The 13,934-nt window shown below is 47.6% G+C and overlaps 1 protein-coding gene across 3 annotated transcripts in view; it reads left to right on the top strand.

The window, feature by feature from the left end:
• Positions 1-13,934, top strand: part of ATP8A2 (ATPase phospholipid transporting 8A2) — a 463,903-nt gene that overhangs the window by 310,005 nt on the left and 139,964 nt on the right. For all 3 annotated transcript variants that reach the window (XM_007471455.1, XM_007471456.1, XM_007471457.1), the window contains 2 exons: positions 489-611; positions 2,565-2,643. In XM_007471455.1, the coding sequence (XP_007471517.1) occupies positions 489-611; positions 2,565-2,643 (202 nt within the window). The remainder of the gene's footprint in view (positions 1-488; positions 612-2,564; positions 2,644-13,934) is intronic.

The raw sequence follows: 13,934 nt of genomic DNA, 5'->3' as shown, positions 1-13,934 counted from the left end.
TCTTTCCCTGGGGATTATCACAATACCTGGCCCATCACGCATTCCCCTTAAGAGTCCATCGGATGAATAAGTGGGTGAAGTGCACGGTGCTTGCTGAAATGTGAGTGTGAAATCAGGATGGGAAGTTGCAAATGGGGCCTCAGCACTCACAGGAAAACACTGCCACACTGCACAGAGCTCACCACGGTAGGATTCTAAGTCTCAGCTCGTCTACAGAGGAGGGCAGTTGTTACTGGAACAAGACTTCTTGGCTAATCAGATATTTAGGATGTCGTTTTTAGTGTTCAGTGTATTCATTTTATGCTGATTAGGCAACAGTTTAAAATGGTCTTTCGTTTGTTTGTCGGGAGGGTGTCCGGGGGGTCGTGAATCATTGAACCTCAGCGGTGGACTCAGTCGAGAGTTAAGTCATCATCGCGTAGACCTGAACCACCGGAGCCGCGTGAGTCGAAGGGCCTCTGGTGATGGCTCGCTGTTGGTCTACGCAGATTTTCACGGCGCTGCCCCCCTTCACTCTGGGCATCTTCGAGAGGTCATGTAGCCAGGAGAGTATGCTGAGGTTCCCGCAACTTTACAAGATCACCCAGAACGCTGAGGGCTTCAACACCAAGGTAAGCCACGCGTGCACGGGGCCCCTCGGAAGGCACGGGCGCTGCGTCCTGTCCCTCAGCGCTGGTACCTGCTCAGAGGCGGCATTTGCAGGGAGGTGAGGCCCCGGGGCTCTCCCGGTATCGCAAGCGCGGTGAATTCAAGCTGCCCCGTCCGGAAGGAAGCGTCCATCCCTTCCTGTTCAGCGACGCCTCTTCCCTACGTGGGCCCCCCATGACCATGTGGCCAGCGGCCCGCACGCCCCGGGGCCTGTAGGATCCAATCGTCCCCCACCCCATAGAGCCCTGTCGCCTCGCACGGCCCTCCCTCCATCACTGCCTGGTTCTCAGGGACAGGAAAATGTCCCTTTAGCCAGTGAGGAAAGTTGGCCAGAGGTGAACACAGGAATCGAGTCAGGCGTGGGTATTATTTTCAGTCTGGAGGATCAGGAAGGAGAAAACATCTAGGCAGACATGAAGTAGGCAGTCCTGAGATGAGCCTGGCTTAGGTGTTACAGGGCTCCCGCCATCAGGAGCGGCTAAGGGGTCTGGTGTGTCACTGACCCGCCAACCACGGCTAGGAGGGCAGAGTTGAGGGCCTCCGGCTGGAAGGGGATGTAGGTACCCGGCTGGGTTGGGAGGCAAAGATGCCCACATGCCTGCATCGCCGTGTTTCTGTCTCCGGTGTTTGTGCAGGAGGGGGTTCGGAGGCTGGAACAGAGGCTCGATGCCCAGCTCAGTTAAGACACCATGTGCCGGTTGTGTGTGTGATTAGCCTGCGTGGACACCAGCCAAGGCTTTAGGGTGGATGCTATGGGAGTCCTCGGTAGAGAGCAGTCTCTGAAGGCTTCGTTTTGAGCCTTCAGGGCTGCCTCCTGTTTGGGAAAGTGTAACAGGCATGTCCACATCTGGACAAAACACAAGGGGATACTGCTGGTTCTAGTGTGTTCCATGCACAAGGAGACAGGGCTGACTAATTGTATCGGTCCTTGTTCACCATGGCTCTGTTGATGGGAAATATGGCCTGTTTATTCCGCATTGTTTACGTAAATCGGTGTTTTACAGAGTTTGAATTCAAAGGCCACGTAAAGAGGGAGGTAGGGAGAGGACCCATTGGAAAGGTAGCAGAGCTGAGGATGCTCGGAGACTGACCTGCAAGCATTTTGAAGATCTGGGGGTGGGGGGACAGGGGGCATACAGAGGGCAGGGAGAAGATAGGGAAAAAAATCAGCATTTAAAATAGGAGAATCCCACTGTCTTAAAAGTTTCTCATTATTTTCTGTTGTCCCATCACTACTTAAGATCCAACTATATATATATGACAATTCCCAAAACAATTTGGAGATTTTTCAATAAATTCAATCTGGCTTTAGTAATTCTGTCATCTCAGAGTTAAAAAGATGAATGACATGCATTTATGAAACTCTAAGTTAGAAGAAACTAAACTTCATGTTCTTCTGTTTGACCTTTCAGGTGTTAAAGAGAATTTTTAAATGTGTATGATATTCATCTAAATCCTAAAAACTGAAAAATTGTATGGGAGGGATTTTAAGGGGTAAAACAAAAGAGTGAGCATGCTGTGTAGGAATTTACATTTTAAATGTTTTTCACGCTTTCAAAAGTATGGCTTCGGTCTCTTCATTAACAGTTTGACCCAATACCCTTTCTCTGGATGACTATAAAATGTGGTCTTTCTTTCCATTCTAAAAGAAATGGATCGTCATTTACTTTTTGGATGTGGATAGATTGTATGTTGTGCTGTTTATATGTGAATATCTCTTTAGGTCTTTGTACTAGAGTAATATTATCTGGAGATAGCCCAGTCATTTGTATGTGAAAGTGAGGAAATTGGGGTTTTTTTCCGCCTTCTGGAGCTGGGCGTCGCAGCCGGCATCCCTGACAATGAGGGGCTTGTTGAGCTACACAGAGGTCAAGAGTGTGGGCAGCTCCTGACTCCCTTGGTTTGTTTTCCCTTAGGTTTTCTGGGGTCACTGCATCAACGCCTTGGTCCACTCCCTCATTCTCTTCTGGTTTCCCATGAAAGCGCTGGAGCACGGTAGGTAATGGCTTCGAGATCCAACTCTCAGCAGGTAGCTTTGCAGCCCCTCAGTGCCAGTTGTTCACAGTTTTCTTCCCCAGATCTGCAGACCCAGAGATCACAGGAACAAATTTCAAAAGAAAAGCGTATGAAACATCTAATGGGCTTAACAGCTTGTAGGTTTCACCCATTCTGGCTCTGAGAACCCATTTTCTTTCCAGTTGCCTGGGGAGTTTAAATACTAGCAATTCTAAACTTTATTTTTAATAACCATTTGAGTCAAGGATCTTGAAGAAAAGCACTGTCCTATAATGAAACATCGATGCCTCTTGTCCACGAGTTTGAAATTTTTTGTTAATTACTTGGGCTTTCGTTTTCCAAGCCTGACATACCTCTATGCCAAATAACTCAAATCTCGTGAGAGTTTTATTTGATGCCCAGTTTTCTGAAAGTCTCCTTTCCTTGACGTGCACTTTTCAAGCAAACGTTTAAAGCTTGCTGGAGGACTGATTCTCCCTGTTGGTTTCAGTCTTCCCTAAGCTGAAGGAGGGTGTATTTGTTCATACTTCTTAATACATCCAAAATGTGACCTCTTAAAGAGACATACCTTTTAGTCTCAAAAAGTGAAAATGTATTACAAGAATGCTACTCTTTTACTCCTCTCAAATCATAATAATACCCCTGGGGAAAATTACTCCAAATGTTGACTAGACAAGGCCTTTCATTGTATGGAGAACCAACAGATATAAAGTTTCCAAGCTTCTTTGTTTCTGTCAGTGTTTTTTTGTGTTTCAAATGGACATGATTCATCCTTACTGATGTGCTTTAACCTGTCAAATATTGACAGAGAAAATGCATGCACAAATGTGTTAGTTATACCCTGTGACCTTTTCTCTCAGTTTCATCCGATGCCCTTTTCCTTCAAGGGTCCCTAAGTTTCTAAGTCAGAAAATACAGTTGTCTGCTTCCAGCCCCACCCCCAAAGGGGCATTCTAGCGGAATCATTCTCTTTGAATGATAAAGCTTTCCTGTGATTCATCTTCACTAACAGTGGATTTAATTTCTTTTGAGATGGTTTTGTGAGTAAGGGCTTACAAATATAAGAGTGTTGACTGTGGTTTGTTTTAGAAGCTCTGACAGTTTGGTGATAAAGCAGCCGTCATTGTATCAGGCTGGGCTGGGCTGGGGATGGGAGGTAGTGTGTCTTGTGTGTCTCGTGAGCGCAAGAACAGGTTTGGCAGGTGTTCTCTCGCCCAGGAGCCCAGCCTTTCGTCCTTAGGAAGAGACAGGCCCCCCACCCTCTTATCTCGGCATACACTTTGTCCCTAAATATACAGTGCTTGCCTTTGGACTCACAGAAGTTTTGCAAGATGGTCGTTTACTCGCCTGCTTCAGAAGGAGCTAGCATGGCCTGTTTTCAGCAAAGACGAAGGTTTTCTGATCCTGAGTCATGATTATGTGCTTTGAGATTGTGGTTTGTAGTTTATGTTGGGATCATTATTGTTTACCTAGATTCCATCATGTAAATCCATTCATTCTCCTAATGTGGTCTGTAGTTAAAAGGGGATAGACTCCAAACAGTTACTAATTTACCTAAGAGATATCACCAGATGAATTTCAAGTTGGTTTCTATCACCCTTACCTGCTTCCCTCAGATTAGCAATTTGCCAAGCAGCCAAAAGAATGATTTTTTTTCCCATCTTTAAAATCATTATCACCATCATTGTCAGCATCATTATTTCATCATATGCCTTCAGTATAGAGGTTTTCTTTTGGTTGTGTTGTAAACAGTAACTTTTTTTTTTTTTTTCCCGGTACGCGGGCCTCTCACTGTTGCGGCCACTCACCGCTGTGGCCACTCACCGCTGTGGCCTCTCCTGCTGCGGAGCACAGGCTCCAAACGCGCAGGCCCAGCGGCCATGGCTCACGGGCCCAGCCTCTCCGCGGCATGTGGGATCCTCCCGGACCGGGGCACGAACCCGTGTCCCCTGCATCGGCAGGCGGACTCTCAACCAGTGCGCCACCAGGGAAGCCCAACAGTAACCTTTTGAGTGAAACTGTTGAAGGTGAAATAAATAGCAAACATTAAGCATATTTGGCAAAGAAGAGCAGGAAGCCAGTTGGTGTTCTTGGTCACTAGTTGATGTCCTCTAACAAATGGAATGAATATTTTAGGATTAATTTCTAAATTCTCACTATTAATATACAGCGAAATGATTATGGTTCCTTAGCGCTATTCATTCATGTGATCTTTATGTCTGAGACACTGCGGTAGATTCTGAGGGTGGTGGGTAAATGAATCAATGCGGGTCTCACCCTTCAAGGAGTTTGTAGTCCGGTAAGGTAGTGGGTAGTTCTCTCGCAAGGCAGAAAATCATTCTCAAGTAAAATAGGGGTAAAGTGCTCTCGGACTGTAGAGGGCTGAGAGAGAGATGCCTTTCACGTGGGATGATTCATGGCTCGGTCAAGGAGATAATGTGTAGCCTTAGCCTGAAAGTCCAGGCAAAGGGAGATGTGGAGGGTTAGAGGAAGAGGCAGACGAAGGAGAGCGATTCTGGACAGATGTGGAGAGCTTGAGAAGGTCATCCCTCCCAGGGTGGAAGGCAGGAAAAAGTTGGAGAAGGCAGGTGAAAGCTGGATTGCCGAGGGCTTTGAATGTGACGTTAAGAAATCGGGACTTGCTTTGGAGGCAGTGAACAGTCAGTAGCGTTTAGATCAAGGCAAGTATTGTGATCAGAGCAATTTGGGGGAAATGAATCCATCGTATCTCGTTAAGGTGAATGGTAGAAGGCAGACTGGTGGCAAGAATCCTAGTTAGGTTTCCGGCTGATCCAGGGGAGCCTAAGGAGGGTTAGACCCAGGGACTGGGAATGTGTTTAGAGAGGAGGGAGCATGTTTAGAGAACAACTTGGTCAGCAAAATTACTGCAGACCTGTGATGTGCCAGGCGCTGAGGGTGCGGTGGACATAAGAGCGTGTCTTGGTCTCTGGGGGCTTCCATAGGTCAGAGCTGGCCATCAGGAATCACACACGTAATTGCTTCATGGCCGGTGTGCTGCGTCCTACAGGCTGCAGGGGGAGCCTGTAATACCGGGACACAGCCTAGTCTAGCGGGTCAAGGGAGCATCTTCTCCAAGGAAGTGATACTGAAGTTCTTAAAAGATGAATAGGGGGTGATCCAGTAGGGCCGGGAGGTATGGGTAAAGGCGGGGACCACAAGCACACAGGGCTGGTGCTGCCGAGGAGCTGGGAGAGCCCGTGGGCAGTGGGGTGGGGGTCGGAGGGCGGGACTCGGGACCTTGTTCAGCCTCTGGTGAGTGTTTCCTGACACTGAACATCCCTGGCCCTGGACGGTGAACCCGCCCACCGTCACCCTTTTCCCTATCCTTGTGCAACTATGAATCAGAACACGTCTGCACACATTTCCAGCATCCCCTCTGGGTCTGCAACAGCATCCCTAGTCGAGAGAGCTGTAGCATTCTGGGTGTTAGGTGACAGTCAGATCACCAAAACCCACATGGGGACTTTTTTTAGCGAAGGGTTTAAGGTAGGAGAGTTACACCATGAGACTTGCCTCTGAGGAAGGTAAGACAGCCGTGTGGAGAAATACATAAGGTCTGGCAAGAGCGTGGGTTTTGGTGTGTTTGTTTTTTTCTCGGCGGGGGCAGACGGAAGTCAGAGGTGAAAATCAAGGAAGTTTGCAAGTTTGAGAAGAGCCGGGATATGGCAGCTGATGCGATAACTTACGTGCTGCGATTGTCCTAAATATAAACGCACTCCTGTTACACTTTGAATCGCCCCTTAGAAGGATGCATTCACCCTTCTCCCAAAGAAGCAAAGAAGCGTGACACCAGTTTGAGGCAAACTGGGGCACTTTCAGAGTATGGGGACCCTGATCTCACACAACAGTGCCTTTGGGCCCCCCTCCAGCCCCGAGTCCTGCTGGGAATTGTCCATCAGACACGTGCCACACTCAGAGCCCTGAGGGGCTTTGCTCGACCAGGGGCTGAGGTCTGCAGAGTAGCTTTGTTCCATTGTTTCATGCTCTGTGGAGTGTGTCGCGAAGATGGTGGATTTTACCAGGAAATTCTCTCCGGTCTCCACGGAGACAGGCTCAGGTACATTTTTCCACTCCAGCAATTCCGTAAATCAGATTTCTTCCAAGCATCACAACCTTAACGCTCACGGCCACGGCTGGCCCGTAGCTCCCACCCTTTGATCTGAAACACGATTTTAGGTTAACACCAGAGACATCACCTTTGCAGGGACCGAAATTCATCAAGACCTTGGTGTCAGGACACACTCGGGCTTTCCATTGGTGTATCCAGTCTGCATATTTGAGCAGCCCTCCTTGAAGTGGAATGTGGTTATTGGCAAAAGGACGTAAAATCCGTTTTGATTTAAAAAAAAGGAAATTTTCAGATTTTTCTTGATGAAATTTAAGAGGGAGGTGATGGGAATATACTTACCAGCAGAGAAAAATTCCCGAAAAAAAAATTGGCCTTGACTCCTCACAGTGCACTCTCTGGAAACCATTCCCTCCTCTTTCTAGAAGAAGAAATAACCTGTGGATACTTTGAAATACCATGTGGATAATTATTGGCACTAATCAAGCAACAGGGTCCCTGAACATTCTTGGAAAAGGCTTTTATACTTTTTAGTAAGTGTGCTACTGTAAGACGAGGCATGTTTCATAAACTGAAATCATAGTGCACATGTATAAAATGAGATGTAGGGTACCTCTCTCTGCCTGTGCCATTATTGGGTCATTTAAGCTTGAATTTTTTATGACCTATACCTATTACTGTAAACCTGGTTATTTTATATCATGTCAGTTTCACGTTCAGCTGAGTTGGGGCATGACTGCCATTGTTCTCTGAGATTGCAATTTCTTAAAATCAATTACTCATTCATTGAAAAACAGAAAAGATAAGTGAGTGTGTCCTCTGTGCAGGTCAGTATTGGTAGATGGTAGCGCACATAACAGGCAAGTTCCCTGCCCTCGTGGAGCTTCCACTGGACGAGGCAGGACCGAACAGAAAGTGTAGCGAGAGGACAGTCAAGGTCAAATGGAGTGCATACCAAGGACCACTAACCTGGTTGCAGCTTTAAGGATTGCCCCCCAGAGGATGTGACAGCATAGTTGAAGGATGAGCAGGAACAAGCTCGGAAGAGAGTAGCGGGGAGGGGTTTCAGGTTACGGGAAAGAGCACGGGGTGAGAGGGTGTGACTCCTAGTCAGAGAAGAGACCCCTGTGGCTGGAGGATTAGGGAGCAAGGGACGACAAAGGATGGAGACCAAGGAATCAGACCATTTCCAGCCTGTTGGGACAAGTGAGCCTTTTGTAGTATGAGTTTACTGGGAGCCATTGATGGGTTATAAGCAGAGAACCATGTAGCTGATGAATTTTGGTGGGACCACACACCGGCCGGGATGATTGTAGGCATCTGGCTGGTTGGCTGTTGTGTGGTCTTGTGTCGTGACCGTGTCAGAGAAGCGGATGGATTTGAGGACTGCTTAGGAGGTAGAATTGGAGGCATCTGATGTTGCATCAATGAGTGCTTCCCTAGTGTGCCTGGTTGTACTGTGTCCTCAACCTGTCAGGAGAATTTGCTCTTCTGTCACAAAGCTTACCCGTAAAGTACTATATTTTAAAGCATTTTAAAGTAAGGTACAGGAAACAATAGCCGGTATTTTCTTCCCGTTGCAAAGTCAGTGACCATACTGTGTACCCATTTTTAGATCTAAGATAAATGTAAAAGATTCAGAGACGAGCATTCGATGCTAAATGGGACAGAAAAGGGGAGCAGTAACTCCATGTGGCCTCTGCATCTGGGAAACCCACTGAGAGGACAGGGTAGTATGAACAGTCACAAAATCCTGAAGCATATACATGAAGTGAATGGAACTTGCTCTCTAAAAACGAGAAAGACGGAACACTCTGGAAGCTTCTTGGAATTATACAAATGAAACTATATAGCTAGCGTATAAATCTAAATCCCTAGTTGCTAACCCAGTCACTGTAGTACATTCAAAACCAAGTTTCCAAATTCAAAATGCTTTCTTCTGTTCTGGTTACCCTTAAGCACGGTGAACGAGTAACGTAAAGTTCGCCTCATGTGCCTACAGCACTGTTTGGAAACACAGAATGGGGCAGAAGGGCCGTTGCTTTCATGCGCTCAAATGTTTCTTACATTTCAGTGTCTCTCTTAATAAACTCTGGGCTACATATATTTTAAACAGTTGGGTTTGATGTAATGTTGTAAGAAGCGTGAGCCAGAGTTCCCAGATTTCACCCATGTAGCTTCTGTTGGGAAGTTGAATCGAGGTGTATTAAGGTGGGAATAGCTGCTACAACAAACAGCCCCCAAATACCAGGGCCTTAGTCCGGTAAAGGCTTATTTCTGCCTCGTGTAACGATCAAACGGAGAGGTGCATTGTACGTGGGTGTGTTGACTCTATTTTCTTATTTTCTGCATTTGTGATGCCCTGATATTTGGGCCCATGATCCTGGAGAGACTGTGCTCCCAGCGTTGGCTAATTCCCAGGGAGAGCAAACAACTGTCCCACAAGCATGCCTTTGCTTCCCAGCCAACCATTCTGGCTCCCACACCCCCAGCCATCTCTGTACCTCACTCTCTCACACCAGGCCAATATCCCCTGCCCTAAATCACCCCCGGGCCCGGTACCACATAACTAGGGATCGACCTAAAACCCAGAGACTGCTGAAGTTATTCACACTATCCAGTCCTCAGCTTAAACAGTGTACCTACCCTGCTTTGTCCATTTTGTCCCGTGAAAACCCCACTAGCGGCTCTGGGCCATGCTCTCCCCTCCTGCCTCCTGACTGACGCTGGTGCTTTCCCTTGGCCCTGCCTGACACCCCGTGCATCCTGTTTCTAGGGATCCGTGAGTATGAACTCCTTCCTTCACGATCATCACGTCCATGTCTGTGTGTCTTTCGACACCTGATTAAAACAAGCCCTAGTTATTCTCAGTACAGTGGCACTCCATCTGTGCAGGGCCCCTGAGCTCACCCTCAGCCTTCACGTGGGGATGGGAGAGAGCAGGAGAAAGACTGCTTGCTCTCAACCTTCTCTGGCAGGAAGCGATCCATCACTTCTGCTCACGTCTGATTGGCAAGAGCTAGTCATGGGGCCCCACCTAGGTACGAAGGGCCGCGGAATGTCCTTAGACTGTGCTCCCGGGAATAAAAAAAAAAGAGTCTGTGCCTACGAGGTGGCTGTTTGACATCGGCAGGCAATCGAGTTCACTTTCCATCATTTTTACTTCCTTTTTCAAATCTATTTTTAGTAAACCAGAGTGAAACAAGAGATCGAAATCTGAGTTTCATACCCTTGACTTTATCCAGCAGAAATGTCAGTAAGGAGGAGATAATCTAGCAAAAGGCTTATATAACCAGGAACTTAACCCAGTGCTGGTTATGAATGTAACTATAATCACTAACCCTTGTATAAACTCTACCTTTTAGAAACTCTTTCCAATAGCTTATACCACTCTTTACCAAGAAAGGAAAAAGTAACTTTTCTCTTTGTGAATACATAGTGTTGGAAGCAGAAAGAATTGTTTCAGTTGCAGTACAGACAGTACAGACATTGGAGCAGGATTAATTCTAAGCTTATTTGGAAATTAGCTACTTGAAACTTGGGAGACATTTTCACTCGTGATATGCATCTAATAGTAGCTGGTTGGCATCATACCTCCTCTGAGCCTCTGGAGTCTTAAGAGGCCCCAAGGGTGAGACGGGGGGAATGGAGAGCCTGATTAATATTCTGGAATCAGGCCTGCTCTGAACTAGTGCTGCTGAAGGTTCTAGAAGCAAAAAGGGTGGGAGAAGGAAAACAGGAGGAACTTGGCATCCGCTCTGCAGCCAGGATTCTTGGCAGATGTCCTGACGCGGAGGGAATGGTGCCGCCTCCCCTAATTCTCCTGACGGAGTCCTATGTGAGTGAGATACCTGTGATTTTTTTTTTTATATATATAAAGTTATCTTTTTGATTGTTATTTATTTTACTTTTGGCTGTGTTGGGTCTTTGTTGCTGCACGTGGGCTTTCCTCTGGTTGCGGCGAGCGGGGGCTACTCTTCGTTGCGGTGCGCGGGCTTCTCATCGCGGTGGCTTCTCTTGTTGCGGAGCACGGGCTCTAGGCGCACGGGCTTCAGGAGTTGTGGCGCGTGGGCTCAGTAGTTGTGGTTCGTGGGCTCTAGAGCGCAGGCTCAGTAGTTGTGGCACACGGGCTTAGTTGCTCCACGGCATGTGGGATCTTCCAGGCCCAGGGCTCAAACCCCTGTCCCCTGCCTTGGCAGGCGGATTCTTAACCACTGCGCCACCAGGGAAGCCCTACCTGTGATTTGGAATCCAGGCACTCCACGGATTTTTACTGCACTAAAAACACACACATACGTTCACCCCATCTGTTTTCCTGATTATTAAACCCTGTCCTCTCTAGCTGCACAGCACGATGCTATAACTTAGTTTTCAGACTTTGCTTTTTGTCAGAGCCCTTTCTGAATACATTTTCGTGGTTTAGCTGGGTCATGATGTAATGTGTTTAATGAGCATTTAATTGAAATGGCATCCTTATAAGATGTCATCATCCTAGCCCTCTGGAAGCATCTGAGGTAAGTTCCTTTATCATTCTGTTTAGAAAACGAGACAAACTTTTGTTACAAACCATGGGTTTTCCCACAGATATTTTCAGAGAGCTTTTTGCATGCAGCATTTGGGGTCATCACTGCTCACGCGAGGGTCCGTGTGGGTTTGTCTCCGTTGTTCACAACAGTCTGTTTTAGTGTCTGCGTTTCTAAACCTCATTTGGCTAAACCTACATCATGTCAGTCCGTGGATCCAACCAGATTTTGCAAATAATGTAAGTCTGGACGAACAGGCTCAGCGGCTGCTTTGGGTCTGAGGGTCCTGAAGCCGAGGCATTGTATCGGCTTCTAAGAGAATGACTGGCTCTCAGGATGCGGCTTCTAGCTCTGGTATTTTGTAATAATACTTTCGATGTATACGGTCGGCACCATCATTATATTAGGTTTTACACCACATGTGGCCACAGCTGGTAATTCTAAATGTGACTCAGTGCTTTATCCGACAAAGCAGTTGGGAAACTTTCTCGCTCGTTCAGGTTCTTTACTCTGTGGAACTCCTTCCCTGGACTTTTGGTCCAGCAACGTTTCAGCTCTCACCCGGGTGGACGTGATCCTCAGCCTGCCAAGGGCTGGCTGATCTCACACCGTTCAGTGAAACACCGGCGGTGCTGACACAACAGGCAGCCGATTCTCATTCCCTCTGCCCTAGCTCTGCTGAGCCTTTGTGTGCTAGCGCTAAGTTTCCGTCGGGAAATGCTCAGCGTCCTGCCAGTTAACAAAGGTCTGGTGAGATCACCTGTCTCCACCTGCACGTCTGGTGGATCTCTTTTACAGGGACCTATTTTTGGAACCTGGTGTGGTCTGGCCCCTGCTGACCTCACCATTCTGGCCACTGTAGCACTCCTATCCCACACCCCGCCCCGCCCCGTGCATCTCAAGGTTCTACTCCAGCAGGGCAGGAGTCCACCTCCGTGCCTCTAGGCGGGCCGAGTCCTTTTGTGCCTGAACTGTCCTTTCCCCTCTCTCTGCCCTCTTCCTCCCAAACATCCCTCTGTACCACCCCATGCTGCTTTGTCTGCAGTAACCTTCCTACCGTTTACATAGATGGTGGATAAGTGTTGTTCTGAAGGCTGGCTTGGGGACCCAATTACTCATCTTGGCTTGGGGGTCCTTTTTCTCCTATCAAAAAAAGAAATCACTTGAGATTTTAAATATCCAACTAAAATGAAAACAGCTAAGCCACAGGAAAGTTGTTTTCCTGAGCGGAGTGGTGGAATCATAACAGTACTGTTAAGATTAAACAAAGTTGGAAGAAGGAACACTCTGTGTTCCTTCTGTTCATGCCGAATTGCCAGCGTGGTGGTCCGTGGTCTTAAGTGTCTCCATGGAGATGTTCTCTTCACCAGTGAGCTCTCAGTCCCAGAGGTGATCACAGGGTTTACCCACTTTAAAGGCCATCAAGTGATGGCAGTTGCATCCCTCTGTGCCAAGGCCTCACCCTGTTTCTCTGCTGATGGTGTGAATTGTGAGGTCCCACCACACTGTCCTCCTCGGCCTGACCACAGAGTGGGGGTTCCCTTCATTAGTCACTCTTTTTTTTTTAATAAATTTATTCATTTATTTATTTTTGTCTGCATAGGGTCCTCGTTGCTGCGCGCGGGCTTTCTCTAGTTGCGGCGAGCGGGGGCTACTCTTCGTCGCGGTGCCCGGGCTTCTCATTGCGGTGGCTTCTCTTGTTGCGGAGCACGGGCTCTAGGCGCGCAGACTTCAGTAGTTGTGGCGTGCAGGCTCTAGAGCACAGGCTCAGTAGTGGTGGCGCGTGGGCTTCGTTGCTCTGTGGCATGCGGGCTCTTCCCCGACCAGGGCTCGAGCCTGTGTCCCCTGCATTGGCAGGCGGGTTCTTAATCACTGTGCCACCAGGGAAGCCCCTCACTCTTACTTTGGGGTATATTCTCTCTATTTATTCCAGCTCCTCTGTTTTCTTTCCTCTAATGCTGTGATTCTCAATCCGGGGAATTCTCCCCCCAGGAGACACTGGCGTTGTCTGGAGGCGTTTTTGGTTGTCACAATTGGCATCTAGTGGGGGCAGGCCAGGGGTGCTGCCAGACACCCTGTAATCACAGGACGGTGCCGCCCCCAGCCCCGCAACCAAGAATTACCTAGAGTAATGTCAGCAGTGCTGAGATGAGCAGCTCCGGACAAATGAACTCAGACTAAAAGTCGAGATCTCAAGGGGCTACTGCTGCTTCCCGCACTTGTGCCCTGGGTCGTACAGAATCTCTGCCGTGTGAATCTCATTTTCTTTCCACCTATTTCTCTGCTAGAAAGTTCCTCCCCGTTAGGTGTTGGTATTTCAAAAGAGTTCTTCTTAGTCTAATTATTTTTCCCCTTGAAGTTGTCTTCTCTTATTCTTTGGGGTCCATTTTTCTAACTCAGTTAATGAAAACAATCTTGTATTACAAAGCTCGCAGTTTCTCACTAAGCGTGTGACCTTGCATGTCATTTAGCTTCTCTCTGCTGCCCCAGTTGCCTCATCTGAAATATGCAGGCCATAATACCATTTCATAGCATTGTTAGAGCATTAAAGAAATATTACATATATTAGTGTTGCATGTTAGTAATGCTAATAGTCATATATTAGCATCACATATACGTGAGTATATGTGAGTATACGTAAGTATACTCACGTAGGGAAA

Source organism: Lipotes vexillifer, unplaced genomic scaffold (genome assembly GCF_000442215.2).
Source record: "Lipotes vexillifer unplaced genomic scaffold, Lipotes_vexillifer_v1.1 scaffold543, whole genome shotgun sequence".
NCBI lineage: Eukaryota > Metazoa > Chordata > Mammalia > Artiodactyla > Lipotidae > Lipotes > Lipotes vexillifer.
Note: the sequence above shows the minus strand (reverse complement) of the source record. Positions and strands in the feature narration are given on the sequence as shown.